Genomic DNA, 21393 nt, shown 5'->3' with positions numbered 1-21393 from the left:
GTTGACCACTTAGGATCATTACGCAAAATGTTAGTGAATGTAACTTATATGTTTATAATCTATACAGGCTGTAGCGCTGGTTCACTACCCCCTTTGAAAACAATTTTCGTACCTCGCCTGTGTTCAGATACATTGACGTTCAAACTTACAAGCTGAATTCGCGTAATTACGTAATCAAGGACTGTGAAGATTGGAACAAAACTTCACACGGTGTGATTTAGCTGTTTCGGGAAACTTTCCGGCTGCCACTAGAGCTAAGCTTTCCTTTTTCCCTTTCGACTAGCAAACGTCATGCGGAACAGCTTCACCAAACCATGAAATTTCGCGCCAATCGTCACAACCTTGCGTACATGAGTTAGTGAATGGAAAATCAGGAGATGAATGTCTCTGAACACGTGCGTGATGTGGTAGCGGCAGCACGGCAGTCAAGCGAAATGCTTCTAAACAGTTTATCAGCCACCTCGAGCTCACACAAACTGCAACAAGGCAGCAGCGAGCGACAAACGTAGTCGGCTCTCATCGACAAACAAAATCCCCGCCGTCTCAGCTCAGCTGACCTTAAATCTGTCAAGAAATCTTCGAGCCAAAGTGTCAAAAATCAAACGCGACAACTTCGAACTGTATTGAAGCAGCGTCTGAGCTCAGGCTCTGGGCGTTAGTGTTGTGCGAACAAAAGGCGATCTCATCGGCCTCTTCCAGTGGCTTGTCGACAGGCAGTCTGCTTTGATGAGCTTGCGCCCAGGACGATGATTTCGAACTCCTGGAGGCGCAAAGTACAATGTGCGAAGAGGCCTGAGGGCAGTCATGTAGAAACTTATGATTGCTTTTACGATAACCTACAACGTCGTGCTACAACGATGGTTATAGCCATAAGGGTCCTTAGAACTTGCACGGCAGCGTGGTTCGTCATGATCGCTGACAAACTTGAATTGGTCGTTCGTATAGGTGGTAAAGGAATTTCGATGTAGCACAGATGATAACGAGACGATCCTTCTCGGTCGTCGAATAATTAGCCTCGACCTTACATGGTAAGCGATTAGTTTCTCTAGTCCATTTCCTTTCGGAACGGGAACTACTCATAAGCCCACGCTGCTTAGGTTGCTATGAACTTCAGCCTCGGCGTGTTCATAAAATTGTCTGGGGTTCACGGAGAGGACTACAAAGGACCTTGAATTTTGTTGAAGGTTTCCACTCGCGGCGCTTCTAATTCAAACGGCACATCCGATTTTGGCAGCAGGGTCAAGGTGTCGGTGATGCGCGAACAGTTTTTGACAGATCGTCTGTAATACGCGCACTGCGCGAGGAAGCCGTGCAAAGCTTTTTTGTCGGCATGGCGGCGGAAAAGCAGCTCTCTATCTTTGCTTACTATATGAATGAGAAACAGCAGTTCATCGCAAGTGAAGTGTCACTTCTCTGGTCAGGTCAACCCAGTCGACTTGAATGTCTCGTGATACTGTTCGAATCTTTTTAAAGCAGTCTTCGAAGGTCGAGGCGAACAAAACAACAGCCTTATAAGCATGCTAAACAAGTAAGCCACTTCATTCCTGTCAGCACCGCCGCTCAGACGCTTCCGTATCTCTCAGACCTGCTCTAACACTGAGAGATATGGGAAAGCTTTTGTCTTAAAGTTATCAGAGCCCCCTCCCCCTCCGCTCTTTATTTCTCATAACCTTTCACCTACAATTTTGCTTTCTATACCACGCGGCGCTGTTCGCAATAGAATAATTTAATGACGTCTTTTCGTTAGCTCCTGGGCTTTCACCTTCGAAGTGAGCTCGCAAAAGAAGCGACTACTATAAATACTTGCCTCTTGAGGGATTACAGGTACACTAGCTTCATCTTATTCTCACGACTATTTCACTCACGAGGTCATGATCTGCGCTCGCCACTTGTCATGCATAGATGTATTCTCCTTCTATACTCTAATCCTAATCTGCTGCCCTACATAGCAGGCTGTTAAACGCTCTTCAGCTTTTCTTCTGGCCTGGGCACGTAATCAGTGAAATGCTATAAGCAAATCGTAAGCTATCGCGGTGTTTGCTATTTGCATTTAATCTCATCTCTAGCCGACAAAACACTGCGAACACTTTAGTAAACACGTGGTCAATAATAGCAAAAAGGCACTGTCACCTTGGTGCCTCACCATCTTTTCTGTAGTAGATCGAGGTCGTTGTAGTTCTCCTCTGAACTGATGGCACACACCCACACAGGGGGATCGGCCAAGAATTGGGGTACAGAGATATTTGTTTTTTAGATGTATAATTACATCGTTTAAGAAAAAAAAATGGAATGATTGCTAAGGAAGAAAGAAGGAAAGCAAAATGTGTAAAAAAAAAACGAAATATAAAGGAGAATTCATAACAAGTACAGGAGGAGAACACTGGGATTTGTATTTACAGATAAAAAAAAAAAATTACCAAGGTCCCTGTGCGGTGCTCACAAAAATATTTCAACATTTTTACGTCTGCTTCTTCCACACCTTCGTTAGGCAGTGCATGCTTAACCAATAGTTGTTTTCTGTTTACTTTGTTAAGGTACGTGCGTTTTTCGCAATCGGTATTGACTCCATAACGGGGCTGTTATTTTATAATTAGATAATTTTTCTATATAACCAAATTGATTCCACGAACACAAGTGATTGTTGAGAATGCTGCATGGGAACCAACCTATACAACGGTACAAAGCAGTAAAACCCAGATGTGTACTAGTTTTAAATATTTTGGTATGAATGCTGCCTCAGGCAGCGTGCTTCAGTGAAGTGAGGCCCTCAGTTCCGTCCATTGCACTCTAGGAACAGGGCTTCATTGTATTGCATACCTAAGAGACTTAATGTTGTAAAGGATGCACGATGCACTATCGTTGTAATGAAGAGAAATGGAGAGAAAACATTTTATTACGGTCGTATATCAAGTTCCCAAGTATATTATTGATGACTTGGCTGACCGTTACAGTACACGAACACGGGAGGGGTGCAGACTTAAATACCGAGCGAAATATACAAATGGGCTCGTTCGTTCCGTTACAAAGTTTTCACCGTGTAAGAGGTGACAGATTAGAAAATAAATCGGGGAAGAAAAAAAGCTCTAATAGTTCCATTCGAAGCTACTGCGGTGATGGCAGCAGGCGAAACGAGAGTGCGTATCGATCCGTTCATTGAAAAAGTGGACCTGCCCTAGCAACCACTTCTTCTCTTTCACTCCGCATTATTTACTATTTCTCTTTTTGTTTCCGCTGTCGTCCTCTACTTAGGCCAGCGGTCGAGGGCGGTCAACGTGCCTCAGCAGGACGGGGACTGTGCCTGGCGGAACGGGCGTCCATCGAAACAGCAGCGTTACAGTGGTCGAAAAATAAGGGGATCAGCAGCAGGACACGCGCGGATCGCATTTATTCTACGCCGTGAGATGGCAGCGGCGAGCAGAGGTGGCGGTGGAAGCATCGAAGCGTCCACCATGAAATATTGCTGCGATGTCGACCTACCTATCGTGCGGAAGGCATTCACCAAACGGAACTGGACAAGGGTCGAGCCACACCAGGACTGGAATATCTACTGGTCAGTACTCTGACATAATGCGTAGACCGAGGGCTCTGGACAGTGTCAGGGCGACTAGAGAAACATCTACGGGTTGCTTTTTAGAAGCCAAGATGTGTCTCATTTGAAAGGGGAAGCATACGCGTATACGTTTCGCTGTGATTAAGAAGTTAGAAATTAGCAAATTATTGCGGTGTGAGGAGGTAAAGAATGATAGTAAGCACATGACGAATTTAGATGCCCTCTGTATTTCAACTGCGTGATAGGAAGCGCGTTCTGCGAAGAGCGAGTTTTAGCGGTTAAGAATTAGTCTTCGGACTATACTATAACTTATACAGAAGGAATAATCAAGCACTGACACATTACCAACATTGGGAGTGATGATGCTGAATATATTCTTACACCCGGTTAAACCTCAGCTGCGAAGAAACAGCAGTGAACCAGTGGCGGGTGTCGCCCCACCGTCTCTCTCTCTCTCTCTCTCTCTCTCTCTCTCTATCTATCACACACACACACACACACACACACACACACACACACACACACACACACACACACACACACACACACACACACACACACACACACACACACACACACACACACACACACACACACACACACACACACACACACACACACACACACACACACACACACACACACACACACACACACACACACACACACACACACACACACACACACACACACACACACACACACACACACACACACACACACACACACACACACACACACAAACATTAAGGGTCACTTAATGAGGCTCACTGAGAATAAGATGGAATTAAGGTCTGATATGCTATCGGCCTGCTCCTCTTCCTCATCCCTCACTGTTGCTTGCCGCATATTCTGAGCCCTCTGCTGCCGCTGATACTTCATGCTCAACTATACATGCACCCGTGTGTCGCCGTTATATCCGTTTGCGGGGATTTTCCACTTCGGTACTGTGGAAACCCGCCCTTCGTTCTAGCTCCAGTCCAACCTAGTGCGCGGAGCTGTCAGACACGTCGGCACAGAACCAAACGCAGCTGCCCACCGACGCCAAGTGGCGCTGCTTACGAAGTAAATGTTTTTATGCAGCACCAGATGTAGTTAAAATTATGTGACGTCTGTGTATGGTGTCGTTATTTGTGTACGTGTGCATTTTGTCTTGTTTTCTTGTTAACATTCGTTTTGGACACCTCAGTGTATTTTTTATTAGCGCTAAATGCATTTAATATTACTCATGTAACACCATTAAGATGTCCAAGTTCTAGACGCCCCTTTTGTGGAGGGGCGATGACCTACGCGACATTTCTCAGGCAGCGCTAAACGCAGTATGCATGCAGTACACTCTCGTTGGCGAGATGGCTGTTAAAATTCATTCAACTCACCAGATTTCCCGTTTCCTTGCATATTCCTTTTCTCAATCAGGCCTGCGATAGCGCCGACCGGAAACTAAGCATCTTTAGTGAATGAAATCCTACGGAAGTCGCCAATACGTATCGCAGAGGATAAGGGCTGGAACAAAAACGAACAGAGCGGTTTTCTCTTTATTCGTGTTTCTGTCTAGGCCGCCTCTATTACGTTACGTTCTACTATATAGGAAGGAACGCAGCTCAATCAAGCCCTAAAATACTATATCTAAGAGCAGTATATACTGCTCTTAGCGGACGTAATTATTGCTGCGCACAGTTCTTTTGCGTAATGTCTGGCATATAAGAAGCGGTTAACCAGGTAACGACGCCTACATTTGCACTTGCGACTAAGCATTCCACACCTGTAAACACCAAAAAGCGCTGCGTTGGTTCACGTTGAAGGCAAAAAGCAGTGCAACAGCAAAACAATTAGGAAGCAATTGTGGGAATTGAATGTTCCATCTCAGCCTTCTTTCCTTTCTTTCACACGCACTTCCGTGCGGAATTTACAAATGGTCGTATGACTAGGGTTTACCAAGTATGCTCAATAGGCAGGCAGGCTGCTTTGACTACAGCATGCCTGGATACATCGAATATCGGCTACCCGTGGTAACCAAATGAACAACATTGAACACCGTTTGAGCCATGATGTATGCTGCTTTGGCTATCCATCTTAATCTACGGGACAATATCTACCAGTGAAAGTCGTGATGTACACCACCCTGATGCGTACAGTGCTGGGCAGTGATGCAACTGGTGGTAGAAAATTCACCAACGTATGCCAATGTATATATGAGAGACGCCGTAGTGGAGGGCTCCGGAGGTTTCGACCAACTGGGGTTCTTAACGTGCACTGACATCGCACAGCACACGGGTGCCTTGCTTTTCGCCTCCATCGAAAAGCGGCCGCCGAGGCCGGGATTCGATCCCGCATCCTTGGGAACAGTAGTCGAGTGCTGTAACCACTGCGCCACCACGGCGGGGTGGATTAAATGAAGATAAGTCGTCAATACTGATGGGAACCTTTTGACAAATGTTTGCAACTTTATGTAGTGTTGTTGGGAAAATGTTAGGTGTAATGTCAAAAGAAAGGAAGGGTGCAAAGTGGGTCCGGGAATAAAAGCGAGTTACTAGTATAATCGAAATTGAGAAGAAATGCGTATATGTATACAATGTTGGCGAGCCATTCTGTGCGCTTGGCACTATTGGCCTCTATTTCACAATATATTGTCAATAGTGAAACGCGAGGTAGGAGCGGGTCATTGCTTGATGCATTGTCAATCGGCCCTGCGGTTATGGATAGCACACTAGTAACAAAGGATCGCGCTGAGACCAGGGATTGTCAACTCGTGTTTAATACAGGACTGACGACATGTGCTGCCAGGATGCATATTCGCCTTCCCCGAATATCGCTCTATGTTCACTGCACCGAAAAGCTTAAACAAGAAATTTACGGACTGCACTAGCACAGCAAACCTTGTATGAGTGCCCACACAGCCAACCCTAACCATGTGAATTTTCTTAACTTAACGGCTCTGGACAAACTCTCAAAAAGGTAATGCCATAATCGAGTAATGAAAGACTTTCTTCACGTTTGGATGTCGGTGGCTGAGTTTACTACCACTGCCACAGTCCAACAATTTATTGCATAAGTCCAGCATGGCCCATAAAGCCTCTCACAATGTAAACGCTGTCGGATTTAACGCTAGCTCTCTTTTCTTGCTTGGAGAGGCGATTGCAAGTTCGAATTTCTTAAGCTTCGTTCGATTGACAACTTCTTGGCTCCGAAAAGATTCAGAAGAGAAACTCAGGACCGCCGACGTGTATGACTGCGAAAGCTCGCTCGCGCAGCAATGGCCGATTCCTTAACTTCCGCCCGTGGCGCGTGCCACCAGGCGACCGGTAGCGCGGTGCTCTCTATATACACTCTTTCTGCTTATCTGACTTACCTCATGACAACCTCCACACCACTTCATCTGATAAAGCCCGCTGCTCTAGGTGACTCGGTGTATAGTGAGGTGCTTAGAGAGCATAACTGGAGGTGCACGTGTCGGTGCGAATCCCTATCGCAAGCTAGACAAGCAGATGTATGCCAATTAGGCAGCGAAATGGCATGACACCGCCCGAAACACTGCACGGAGAATCACAATTTTAATGAGAAAGACGGTAAATTTGGCGCCACATGGTGGTCCGTTATAGTGAAGCATCACCATCAAACGGTGCACCAAAGCGTCACCACCGAGATCTTGATAGATTCTCGGTGGTGACTGCCAGAGTCGACAAAAGGAGTGGGGGAGGAAGGGCCCTGGATATGACTCTGTTGTGCTTGCCGTGGTCCCATTCGCCGCTTCGGTGGCTTGACAGCGACTGATGTCACATTTGGACGCGAGCGAGACGCGATGGATATGGAACGAGAAGTGATCGAGGCAGAGCGAGATCCCCATTAAGCCAGGCATCGCCAAGGTCCTCGGGTGGGACAATTAGACTCTGGAGACAACAGTTTGGTTTGAAGTTAAGTAGGCCACTTAACACTTCGGTGACAAATTACCCCTGCGACCTCTACTTCGACAAAGAAGCTTAACATCAAGCGTAACCAAGCCAAACAGAGCTTTCACTCTGTGTCTAGGTTTAGAAGAGTTAAACCTCCGTAAACATTTTGTCACTTATGGCTGCGGAAACTTCCTGTCCACGTCACACATGAGCCAAGTAGACTTTCACCTTAATAATTTAATATTCTTGCCGTGAAACAGCTCGTAGCTATTTCTTGATATAGATTTATATACAAAGACTGGTTTTTCGAAATTAAAGCTTGAAGACTGCGCCTGTTTTCCCTCTATTTTTCCTACCTTCGTAGGCGTTCGCAACATTGTATCCAATTTATTGCAGGTATCTGTCAGGCCTATTTACCTCGCTCAGATGTCTGATGACCTCGTTCGTTCATATCCTTAAGCAGCTTTCATATATAGCGTTCCTATTCCTTGCAACTGAATTAAAGGCACTGAACTAAGAATTCTTAAATAAATGTCTAACAACAGGTTTAGTGGCATTATTGCTGCGCACAGGCGGTTGCGGTCGGCTACTTTGTTTTCGCCGATAGTCTGTACCGAGAAGTCAGGCCGCAACAGCACATTTCAGGGCTCACTTTTGAAACGACGTAAAAAAATCAACAAAAAGAAATATATTTAAGGGCAGGCTATAAGCCTTCTTCACTCGCAGTTTTGAACGAATCGCTTGTTCTTACCGAAATATAGAACCATCATGAGAACCTAAAGAATAACAACACGGATATGTTTTCTTTAATTAGTCACTTTCTTTCCTTCACGCAGGACGTCCGTCGCCAACGTCCGAAGTCTCTTGGCACCCGACTCCAACATGAGGCTTTCGGAGGACCAGTCGGTGACCCATTCTGCCCTTTCGAGTCTTGCAGAAACGTTATTTTGGAGACTACGAAGAGCTTTGGTCATTGTTGAGACATATCGTCATGCATCTTCACCGAACGGTGAAAAAAATTCCAACTTTGTACTGTATTAGTAACAACTCGAATATTCGGACCGAAAGGCAAACAAGCCTATGGCCTCAGTTCATGGGCGCCTTCAATGTGCCCTGTATTTACGCCCGCTGATTTTAGAAGTCACATGCAATGCGGGGTCGTTCATAAATAATCGAGACAAAATAAGGAATGCAAGCTCATGCTTTTTATCGTTCCTAGTGCCAACAGTTTTCACAATGCTGGAAGGCAGCGACAAGTACGTCGGATCAAGTTTTCAAGATCCTCTTTTAGGCGAGAAAGGGCAAGTTTTTATGCGCAGCACTGCTCACTGGCTACTGAGTAGTGATCATCCTCAAAGCAGAAAATTCACAAAATACCCGAAATAAAGGCATGGTGAGATATTGGCACCATTGACACCATTGGATAGCGCAGTAGTACATGTTATGCTTTGCTCCGGCATCTCACCTGCATGCACATCATGCCGCAGACAAGGATGCTCCACATCATTGCTGTTTACTGTTAAGCGCTGCTTGTTCGCTGTCATCAAGCGCTTAGGACAGTTAATTGGTCAAATATACAAACACAAAGGTTTGTACTAGATGTGAAAGAATTGACGCGACGACATGCAAAAGTGCAACGATACTTTGTCATAATATAGAAGCCACGACAGTTTACAGGAAGCTCCATCGTAGCCGTCAGCGCGAACACCGTGTCATGCCTTGTCATTGCTTGAATTAACGTAGCACGAAATTCAACCATGACATGATAATCGAACCTCATATCGCGTTTGTTTCGTTAATGGGCCGCTAACTTTCGGAAAATTGACCATTGTCGTGATAAAAAAGGCCGATATAAACTCTAAAGAATATTGTGGATGCACAGTAATCAGTAATGCCTACGTAGCCGGCGCTTGAATGCTCATTCCGTGCCAGGAGGGTGAACCACTTCCCGACGCACTACGAGCTGACGCGCAAGGACCTGCTGGCCAGACACATGCAGCGCTACCAACGCCAGCGCTGCAAAGCCCGCGGCGACCAGCGTGAGGAGCCGCCGCCTTTGGCCATGGTTCCCTCGACCTTCGTGCTGCCACGTGACTACAACATGTTCGTCGACGAGTACCGCCGTGCGGGGCCCTCAAGCCTCTGGATTGTCAAACCCTGCGGCAAAGGTTCGCCTGAGCAGGATGTCGCGCAGGCAAATGCTGTCTCCAGAGCTTCGCGTGCATGCTGCAAATGTCGCCAACTTTATACGGAACCCTAGCCCAAGGTCACCTGGTTAACGCTTCTGTGTCGCGCAGTTCTGATACAACTGACTTCATGATCTCAGCACAAAGCTGTTTTTTTAGCTTAATTTGCGTTTCGTTTCAACTACAGAAGCGTAAGAAATAGGCCACTAGTTCCTATGAAGCCTAGCCTGGGGCCTTCTAGTGTAATAAACAACAAATAAAGAGCACCCATATGTCCTCGTAAACTTACACCCCCGCTTGGGGGGCGGTTTATTCAGGTGAGCATGGAATAATACGGAATAGCATCCAAAGAAGAAGATAACCTTCCTTAAGGACCTTCGATGTGCAGCTTCATTGTTAAACGGTAGATTAATTCTTTAGTAGCCCCTCTTAAACCGCCTACCAAAGTGCTGTCCTGAACACCACCTTTTTTTGCCAGCGCAGGGTATCGGCATAAAGTTGGTGGACAGACCATCGCAAGTCAAGTCCCTCATCAATAGGTGCGTGTTGTCGCCGCTGCAGCACAGCCATGCATACGCGATTAGACGCGGCGTTGTTTAGTGGCGCTCTAGCATTGCCAAGTATAGCTGCCAACGCGTGCCAAATCTCGTGTCGAAGGGGCGTGAGAACAACCACCGAGAATTCGCCTTCCATATGCGTTCTTACGAGAATGCTCATTGTTCATAATTACTCAACCTATGCTGGATGATCTAGAGGATTTAGTCAAGGCTACTTTGTAGGTACTTATGCAGATATGTTATTAGCGCAAGAAGCAAAAGGGAAAGAAAATGGGATATTAAAACCACGGACAAATTGCCAACACCTCTACTTCAACTAACAGCGTATTGAACGTGACCATTTTTAAACGCCCTCCCGCAACCACTGTTTTCGCCTGAGAGCCGCTGAAGCCGTGCAAAAAGGGCACTACGGGCAAAATTTTCGCGACGTACTGATGCTCTCGGCTAACCATCTCGCAATCAGCACATTCTGCGTCAAAAAAGAGGCAATTAACATGCAATGCAGTCTTGGGTGGTAACAGGGCTGTAGAGCAGCATGGTGCCTTACAGTCTCTCATGAGCGCGCACGCGGAAGATAGAGCAAGTAAGCGCACAACATGAGCATGCTTCCCTGCTCAGTGCTCACCCAGAAGCGATAACCTCCTCGGCGTCTCGCAGCTGGGAGAGCCAGGGCAACCGGGAGGCACACGTGCTGTGCCGCTATGTGGACCCTCCGTTGCTGGTGGGCGGCCGCAAGTTCGACCTGCGCCTCTACGTGCTGGTCGCCTCGTTCCAGCCGCTGCGCGCCTACCTGTGAGGACACCAATACGAGCTAAGCGAATGCGCTATATAAACTTCGTTTATCACGCGATACTAAAAGATATGCGCCATAAAGCAAAGTAAATATTTGAGGAAGATGTGCTGGGAATGACCTCTTCACGAAATGCTTACGGCAGGCAGTGACTTTTTACGATATTCTACCTCATTTTAAGTTTATTTCAATGCCATTCATAGAGACTGTCAATATGTTTTATTTTTTTTTTATATACTGACACCATTTTTACACACCCCAAAAGAAATAATTGTCCACATCTGTCTTGGCAAGAACACCTTGTGCGTTGTGTAAACCTCAAAAACAGAACAGCCGGCTTTGGTTTTGCGAAAAAAACGAAAAACAATTTAGCAAGTCGGTTTTCAGTTATTGTCGATGGGCGATAGAGAGTGGGTAGGGCGGCAGCGGTTGCATGTGTACGTCGGCGCAGGTACCGCCGGGGCTTCTGCCGCTTCTGCCAGCTGCACTACCGCACCAAGGGTCTGGACAACCCGCTCGCGCACCTAACTAACGTCTCCGTCCAGAGGCACGGGGTAAGGGACTCGCTCTTGTGGTTTGTCGTCCGTATCGCCGCACGCTTGTGGCTTCGCACTGCGCGGCCGCCTTGAAATTCGGTTCCTCTTATGCTGTCGTAAGTGCGATGCCTGTGACTGTTGACGTAGTTCATGGAACGTCAGTGGACCATTTATCGAAATCAACTAGAAAAGATAGAAACAAATCTAGAACATGAGCGAAACGTTTGCCGTAAGAGAGGACTTCCTTTATGTTATGAGCATCAATCTGCGCATGCGTGCACTGCGAAGTGCAAATGCCAAATAGAATATTACAACGGTTCAACGTTGCTGAACCAAATATTGAGCGAAGGAGAACGCTAGGTCACCCGCAGCTAGTGTTCTTCTTCTCTTTTTTTCTTTCTCAGCCCACATATAAAGCCCCGCTTTAACCAAGCCGTATGAACGTGCCTTAGTGGCCTAAAGGGGTAACTTGAATGCCAGGGTCCTAGCAGGCTGATTCTGACATAACCGTCCCATGTGAAACGAGAGACCCAAGCTGGCAGCTCCTGCCAGCCCATTTGTCACGTGGAATGTGATGTCACAGCGGCACGTGGGTAAGACGTGGCTACCGGCCGCGCTACGCTGAAGGTTCGAAACCTAGAGTAGTATTGCTTTCGCAATAAAAATGAACATTTTAAGAAAGTAAAGGTGCAGTAGCTGTCTCACTCTCGGAGGACGCCTTGGCCGCGCCATGAGGGAATAGATGGAGGAGGACGTGAAAGGAGGCACAAGAAGCACAGTAGCGGAAGGCTCCCTCCAGCAATATATTTTCAACGTTAAGTGGTAAAGCAAAACGGCACGAAGCCTAGATAAGAGAATGGGACAGACACAGCGCTGAACTGACAACATAAGTTTATTCAGGATGCCAACGCTATATATACCTTGGCACCGCAGAAAAACATTCGTGCTGTTGCGCTGCACCACTTGAAGATGTCAGACCAACCAGCCCTCCAGTTCATGTATATTTTCAACGGCATTACTACTATTTATTTCGGCCACCTGACAGCACACGAAACGTTTTTGTTCCGAAAATGCCTCGTGAAACCTCACAATTCGGGTCGAATGCAGGCTTCACTATACCGGCAACATCTTCAGAGCATGCGAATCTCCCCGATAGCACACATAATTGCTTCTACTAACTTGAAAACAGAACTTACAGGCAGCGTTCTGCGACTTTTATTGCGAAAACAATACCACTCTAGGTTTCGGGCCTTCAACGTATACCGCGGCGGTAGCCACGACGTTGTGACGTCACACCCCACGTGACACAAGGGTGAGAGCTGGGCTACCAACTCAAGCGGTCGGCGTAGCGCGGCGGTAGCCACGTTTTACCCAAGTGACACTGTGACGTCACACCCCACGTGACACAAAAGCGAGAGATGGGCCAACACCACCTAGAAGACTTAAGGCCCCCGCGCCGCCTCCTCGCCCAAGCGCCTACGTCACCACACTCAGATCGCCGCTCGGACGGACGGCGACAACCTCTCCGAACGTCCGCGTGGCGAGGGTAGGGGGTGAGGGGGCAACATGGACAAGCCGGACAAGAACAGCTATGAATGGCTCGCAATGGCTTCAGCGGTGACTTTTACTACAACCAAAACAAGTCATTTTTTTAGTTTTTAGTATAATTAGAGCCCAAATAATACCAAAGGCCGCAGTATTGAGCTATTCGGTTTTCATTCGACAGCTATATTCTTAAAGAATGGCACACAGCATCGTTTGGCATAGTTAGGCAGCCACATTTTCATGCGCCTCTAGCGGATTTTGTTTCACTTGTGCTGGCCACAGTGATCGGAGCTGCTTGCAGTCGTTTGTATCGGATGCCGCCTGTCCGTACAACAGGCATGATTGTGCGTCGTTTTTACGTCTGCAAGCTGCATATTTTCGATTTTGTGCTGTGGTTGTGCTCGTAAACAAATTGCTAGAATGCCGGGCTGCTGTTGCGCTCCCAATTGCAAGTCCAACTATGCTGGAGAGTCGCGTGTGCGCGTGCACGTGTTTCCTTGTGACCCTGTGCGGCGAGCGGCATGGACAAGAGCGGTTCCCCGGAAGGATTTTACTCCTACGAAAAACACAGTGGTAAGCTATGGCTTATGAGTCGATTCGCGGCTTTTTTATTAAAGCAATGTGCGTTTTTCCGGCTAAATGTATTCAGCAACAGCCGAATCGGGTTGCTTGCGTTGTCGGAGCCTGAAACGTGCTCATTCTTTTTGTCGTTTATCTTTCTGGTAGTATAAAACATATTTGTACAGAATGTCTTTTTTTTTTTTTTTTTCATTTCAGCTTTGCGAGAAACATTTTGTGGCAAGCGATTACGTCAAAACATCTAAGTACACAGATGTGAAGACGGGAAACGTTATTGAAGTGCCGCTGAAAGTCTCCAGGCTGAAGCCGGATGCGGTACCAAGTGTGTTCCCGAATTGTCCCCAGTACCTTTCACGGCAACATGCGTGCACTCGGGAGGCTCCGGAGGATAAAAGAAAACGTGTTGAGGACGAATCACTCCGCATTGCCATGGAAAAATCTCTAGAAGAAAAACATCAAGAAGACAAGCATAACGAAGTAACAAGCTTTTCTGAATTTCTTCATGCTCTGCCAAGCTTTAACACCTCGCCGTTTTGGTCTGTGATCACAATGGAGTCCAAAGTTCTATTCCTTGATTTGACTGTTGATCAGGGCGCCTCTGTACGTTCATCAGTGGTAGTTTGTGACAACATGTGTGTAGAAGTGTATTACGGGGAAACACGCATCGTGGACCTTCATGGTGTCAGTGTGCCTGCAGTGTTGCAGGACTTAAGACAACTGAGTGACATCCTTCAACATGTTGAGTCTCTGCGTAGTGCTCATCCTCCCTACAATGACCTGCGGGCTCGCCATCTGCTTGAAACTGTGGAGGAGCTGTTAGAAGAGTTAATATGCAATCATCAGCCCCAGTTACACGAATGGCACCTCGAAGTCGTGAAGTTTATAAAATCCCAAGTAGACCTAATCCTCAACAACGCTGCACGCTACTCGTCGGACCTTCTCGTATTTGCAAGCCTCCTTTACACCATTTCACCGCATGCATACAAATTCCTCAGAGGTTCACTGAAGGTAAAGTTGCCTCATCCAGAGACAATAAGACGTCTCTGCTCTGCTCAGCAAGTAAGCCCGGCCATAGAACAGCAAGGCTCCTGTTTCCTGTCATATGCTAAGAAAGTTGCTACCACATTGAAAGAGCATGAAAAGACAGTAACTTTAATGATGGATGAAATCCACATTCAGTCATACTTTGATTTTAAAGCTGGGTCAGTTGCCGGTGCAGCAGTCAACACTGCAAGCCCGGCAAAAACAGCGTTTGTCTTTATGATTCAGAGTCTGCTTTCAAATAACAAAGATGTTGTGCATATATTGCCAGTGGCTACAATCGATGCAAAACGTTTGCATGATTTTCTGCGAATGCTAGTCATGAAGCTTGAAGATACAGGATTTAAAGTAATTGCCATCATCTCTGACAATAATTCCATCAACAGAAAGACAATGTCATTGTTTTCAGACCCTCCGAGACTAAAGATAGTTTATCAGCATCCAACTGACAAATCACGACCTTTGTTTTTTGTCATAGACCCTGTCCACGTGTTGAAATGTGTCAGAAATAACTGGTTAAATCAACGCAATGCAGGAAGGTGCATGTACTTCCCAGATCCAAAAAGTACAGACCCCAAACCCAAAATCTTGGCAGCATCATTTAACACTTTATGTGAGCTGCATGAATCCGAACAAAATGAGCTTTTGAAGATTGCTCCGACATTGTCATTGAAGGCACTGAATCCTTCAAACATGGAGAGGCAAAATGTAAAGTTAGCACTGAGAATATTCAATTTATCAACTGTGGCAGCACTTCATAATAGCAACATTCAGCATGCTGACAGTACTGCTCAGTATATCAGCATGGTGCTAACGTGGTGGAATGTTGTTAACGTTAAAACTCCCCGAAAGGGCCAGCGGCTTTTAGATGACTTGCAAAAACCCATAACCTCGACATCTTGTCCCCAGTTAGAGTTTTTGGGGAAAATGATGCAGTGGCTCGACTACTGGGAAAGTTTGAGGCACGATGCAGGACATTTAACAAAAGAAACTCACTCAGCTTTATGTCACACAACTCATGCGCTCCATGAGGTCGCTATCTACTGCCTTGAAGAACTTGGTATGCAGTATGTTTTGCTAGGCAAATTTCAAACAGATTCCCTTGAGGATCGCTTTGGTCGGTACCGTCAGTTGTCTGGTGCCAACTATCATGTGTCGATTAGGCAGATTTACGAGTCTGAGACAAAGTTGCGGCTACAGAAAGTGCTCGAGTTACCAGACATTGATGTGGTGTGCGATGTTCCTGTCATTAGCTCCAACTCATTGCTGAGCCAGTTTGATGTCGCAGTTTGGGACAGCGATATTGAGAAGAAAGTGGCAAGGCTACCAGCTGTGACATATGTTGCCGGTTACTGTGCTCATGCAGCTGTAAAGAAACTGTTGTGCCAGTCATGTAAAGAAAATCTGATAATGGATGATACAGAGATGGACATTGCTAGAAATGTCCTTATTTCCAGCATGACAAGAGGTGGCCTGAAGTTCCCACGCGAACTTGTTGTGAATGCTGTCCTTACCACAGAAATAGTGCTGGACAAGCTTAGGAGTCCACGCTTTGCAAAACAGTTCTTTGCACTTCCTAAGCAGAAAGAAGTGCTAGTGGCCCTTGTGCATGGCATCATCAATGATAATGATGACCTGGATGTTTGTGTGAATGGCCATACTCCTCAACAAGTCATACATTACATTTTGAGTGCAGCAGCAAACACCCTTTTGAACAACTTGTGCAAAGCAGCAAATAACAAGTTAGCAAGCGACAAGTTGTCTGCCACAAAGGCAAAGCGAAAACTTGCAACTGTTAAAAGTTGAGGTGTCATTTGTGCAGTTTTGCTTCCACAGTATTGTTTGTAAAAAGAAAATAACTTTTTCTTTCATCAATGTCAAATAAAATGTCCTTCATCCTACCTTCATTCTCAAGAAGGCTTCTGATGTTGTAATCTCTGTCTGTTCCGTGTCACGGAAACTCGTGCACGCCTGAATTTCTTTACTTGAAGCAGTCCTGTGTGCCAAAGCAGTAAAGTGTATTCGCAGAAAATTTACTCTACCAACTTTTTTTCCTGACACTGACATGCATCGCATTTATGTGCACTTTTACGAAGAATGTGTTCTTGTACAAAGAAGAGACTGTCAAGCATTGTATTTTTATTTATTTTCGACGAATTGTATAATAAATGATCCTGTATTGCTGCTGAGCAAAAATGAGTTTGTGCATTTTATGAGTTCATTTATTCCACTTTGAACTATTGACATTTTACTTTCATGTAATGCCAATTTCTTGCCATTTTTGTAACTTGCCTGATAGGGCTTTTGAAAGTAAAAAAAAAGCCCCGAAGTGTTAAATATATGTAATATAATCATGGCGGTAGCTTGCAACGTGAATAGCTTATTACTAGATCAAATAGAGTTTATGCACCACAGTGATGACAAAATTTTACATCATTCGCTTCCAATCAGTCAGAAAACGGTTCTTATATGTGTAAGCATGCAAACCGACTCCTTAAGGCACGAAGCTACAAACTGGGGTGAGAATTCCCGGCCAAGCTTCGTAAATAACTGTAGACGCAGTATATTAGTTCCTACTGGTAACACGAGCGAGCGAATCTAATTTATTTCACGCCAACATGCAGCTTATAGGGAGAGAGCGAGTGTGGTGAAGTCCACTTCCAGGACGATCTGACTTGCGTGACGTCACGCCGCCGTGCGGGGGCCTTCAGTCTTCTAGGTGGTGTTGGATGGGCTCCCAACTGAAGCGGTCGGCGTGGCGCGGTCGGAGCCGCGGCTCAGTTGGCAGGAGCTGCCAACTTGAGTCTCTCGTTTCACAGGGGACGGTTATGTCAGAATCAGCCAGCTAGGATCCTGACTATCACGTAACCCACTAAGGCACGTTCATACGGCTTGGTTAAAGCAGGGCTTTATATGTGGGCTGAGAAAGAAGAAAAAGAGAAGAAGAACGCTCGGTCACCCGCAGCTAATGCTTTCGCTCAATATTTGGTTCATCAGCGTTGAAATCTTCTTTTTTTTTTCATTGTCAATGTGCTTACTTGTAAATGCGAGAACATTAATTCTTAAGAAAATTTCATTCCTTATCGATTTGGCGGGCGTCTCCTTGTGCAAGCATTTTGTGGGGGTCATGGGTCCCCGCGGAGACAGAAGCCCCTGAAAGGATGCCCTCTTTCGGCCCCAGGGTCGCTACAACCAGTCTCACGGTGGCAAGTGGAGCCTGTCCAGCCTGGAGATGTTCGTACGGGGAACCCGTGGAGCCGCGGCCGCCACTCGCCTGCGTCGGGACCTCGGAGAACTGGTGGCCCACTCGCTGGCGGCCGTCGCGGTATAGAATAACTCAATTGCTGCGGTTTATTCGATATACCCACATTTTCGTACCCCCAGTCGCAGTTCTTACACGTCGTCTCGGTAGTTTACGATGATTTGGTTTGTGGAGTTCAACGTCCCGAATTAACTCAGGCTACAAGAGACGCCGGTAGTTGACAGTGCACATTACAGACGTCCAACACAATTGTGCCGCTTGCTGTTCTGTAGTGTTTTGAGCTACTCAGAGCTTGATAGATAAGCGAAGTGCTTATGCTTATCAATGATGCTTATTAAAGTCTGTAGAGGCACGCAGGCCAGCGCAGCAGTATCTCAAATTACACAGTTGCGCTGCTAGTCCATTATTACCAGCGTCGTATTACCCGTCAATTTCCATAATTAGTTCATTTCAACTTTTCCCTACTAAAACTTGTACTGAACAGCCATCTATAGCTATGCGGGGCAAGCCGGATTGCGGAAGTTTTTTTCAGTTAGAACAGAATTTGGAGAAATGAGCTCGGCGTACATTTGTTGGTTTTTATTGGCTTGAACCGAAAGCGTCTACAAGTAACTAGCGAAGCTATATTACCCATATTTTCTGCACTGCGTGACTGAGGAAACAGTCAAACAATTGTAATAAAAAATAACATATTTTTTTCCGCAAACATTTCGACAAAACTTGCACGCATGAGTGGTCTCTGTTTCGCTTCGTTCTCTTTATTCTACGTCGCTCGCTGGCACGCGAAAGCCTCCTGCCTGCACAATGAGCACGCCCAAGTGCGAGGCGACTAATGCGCTTGTCTTTCCTCCGCAGCCTTCCATGCTGTCGGACTGGCACTGCTTCGAATGCTACGGGTGAGTGGGCCCACTGTGCGGAGACACTAGCCGCAAGCCGAGTCACAGAGCACCATCTTTCACTCGCCGCCACGCTTAGATGCTTCGTGGCTGTCGCCCTGGCCTAATGCGTGGAGTAGGAAAGAAGAGTTCTGCTGTACCGTATATTTCTGTATACAGACTGCGCGCTATGCAGGTGGGCTTTTGCTAGACCATTTACAGGCGCGGACTACTCCATATTTTGCTTTTCGTCGCCGCCCCATAGAACAAGAATACTCTACGCAATTAATGTATCGAACATGAAAAATCTAGTAAAGATTTTTTTTTTTCCCGGCCAAATTTGAGCTTCTGCTTACTGTACATCGCACTGTACCTCGGAAATTACGGTAAAGACAGTCCATCTGCCTCTGCAGGGTTATTAGATCCAACGAGTTGGTTAGCCGGCTGAATCAATTTTGGCGCTACCGCGAAGAAAATGAGAAATATCGTACATTCAGCAAAAGGTTTCTGCCTTCCCGCCCAGCAGAGCGGCAACGACGCTAATTACGGGACAAGAAATTATCTCCAGAGACTCCCTCCCGTGTTCCTTATTAACCGAGTGGTTCAGTAATCTTCCTTACTGTATCCTCGAGTAGCAGCGCAATCTTATATTAACGTTATTCTTTTTAGTTGATATGTCATTATTAGTGACATTTTTTCTAACGTTGCTGAAACGTTAAACACACAGTTATTATAATGTTATTCTAACGCTGTAACCTTACTGTAACAATTTAACAACCATAAAATAAGGTTAAAATAACACTGAAGGACCACACTCAGTAGTTGCGATTTTGCATGGGCGACAGCAGAGAAGTACAACATCGCTCACTTATAAGGCGCGTCACGCACTCGCGTTCATTCTTATATATGCTGCCCCGTGAGCAGGGCTTCCAAAGTGTTAATACCGAACTGTTAATGACGTGCAGCTATGATGTGCTGCTGGACGGAGACCTGAGACCCTGGCTACTGGAAGTGAACGCCTCGCCGTCCCTCACGTCCAGCACACGTGGAGACGCCCTGCTCAAGCAAGCGCTCGTGGACGACGTGCTCAGGCTGGTGGCGCCCCCTGGTCATCCTCTAACCAGGTGGGGGTGCAGATGAAACTCCGAAGGTCTGGGTGTTAAGCCGAGAGCAAGCGCAGAAAATTCTGCATGGAATACAGACTGTTGCCGCTATGCGAAAAGACTAACTAGGCGTACATAACAGCTAGCATGCATGAATGCATGCATGCTTAATATTATTATTATTCCCGCGCGCTTATTATGACTGTTATTTACTCAGACACAAATAACTTAGACTAATCTTTGTTGGCAATCCAAGCATGGTGTTCAAAACGGGGATTTAAATTAAACGCATCAAAAATTGCCACCATCAGATTTACTAATAAGAGAGATCCACTCGAATTTATTATCATATTAGCCAATAATGCAATACTTTAGACTGATATCAATGTGACTATTTCGGTGTTACAAGTAATTTGAACTGGAAGCCTTACGTTGACGCTTTCTGTAGTAATGCTAAGTGAAAACTGTGCTGGAGACTTCGCAATCAATTATGTAGGAGTAAAACTCCGCGCGTACGAACACTGATAAGACCTAAATTAGAACATGCGGACATAATACCAAATAAGCTGATCTATAAAATTGAACGAACGCAAAATTTGTGCTATGTTTAATATATGTCGCTCTGAAGGCGAACCTGTGTTCCATCCACCATGCTATGGTCATTTTAAGCTAAACCAAAGGATTAACCTTAAGCTTGAGACACTAATTACGAACAAATCATAGCAAAACAATACAACATCCAATTAGCGACACATAAATGTGCTCGGTTAACAAATGTGACCGCTGACTGGAATAGTTTGGCGGAGGACATTGTTTCAAGCATTAAAATCGAAATGTTCGCCAGCAAAATCCAGGACCGCGATTCTTTGTAGCTGTTTTGTATGAGGTGACATTACTTTGTTGTTTTGTTGCAGATCTGAAGAGAATGAATGCTACAGGCTCGAGGTGAACCGCTAGCATATGGAAATAAAATAAATTCTTGAAGCACATACACCATACCATACCATACCATACCATACCATACCGTACCATACCATACCATACCATACCATACCATACCATACCATACCATACCATACCATACCATACCATACCATACCATACCATACCATACCATACCATACCATACCATACCACACCATACCATACCATACCATACCATACACGAAGAAAACCAGTAGGGGTATTTCGATAAAGTAATTTCCGGAGAAAATCATGATCTTCCTTTTGAATATATCTGGCACAGAAATAGTTTCCCTGCTACAATTAAAATGCAACAGAAATCTGCTATTCATTAGTGTGTTATTTGCTTTGTATAGGCATCCAACCTGCTCTCGTTCTACTGAGATAATCCGACGCAACTTGCGAGACCAAATGCAGTAGGCCTGTTGTTGGCCTTCACTTGGTCCGTTTTCGAGCAGCACGCGCTATCGATGGGCTGCCTGTGGAAAGCGGCGAAGGGACATTGGAGGCAGACCG

The 21393-nt window shown here is 45.9% G+C and overlaps 1 protein-coding gene across 1 annotated transcript; it reads left to right on the top strand.

Annotated features, from left to right (window-relative positions):
* Nucleotides 1-3440: 3440 nt before the first annotated feature.
* Nucleotides 3441-20871, top strand: TTLL1B (Tubulin tyrosine ligase-like 1B). The gene is made up of 10 exons (XM_084605872.1): nucleotides 3441-3550; nucleotides 8277-8342; nucleotides 9373-9608; nucleotides 10105-10165; nucleotides 10841-10975; nucleotides 11425-11527; nucleotides 17856-17999; nucleotides 18792-18832; nucleotides 19777-19935; nucleotides 20829-20871. Exons 1-10 carry the CDS (start codon nucleotides 3450-3452, stop codon nucleotides 20869-20871), a joined length of 1089 nt encoding a protein of 362 aa, XP_084461998.1. The 5' UTR covers nucleotides 3441-3449.
* The last annotated feature ends 522 nt before the right edge of the window (nucleotides 20872-21393 follow it).

Source organism: Amblyomma maculatum, chromosome 6 (genome assembly GCF_055883805.1).
Source record: "Amblyomma maculatum isolate TAMU_Amacu chromosome 6, ASM5588380v1, whole genome shotgun sequence".
NCBI lineage: Eukaryota > Metazoa > Arthropoda > Arachnida > Ixodida > Ixodidae > Amblyomma > Amblyomma maculatum.
Note: the sequence above shows the minus strand (reverse complement) of the source record. Positions and strands in the feature narration are given on the sequence as shown.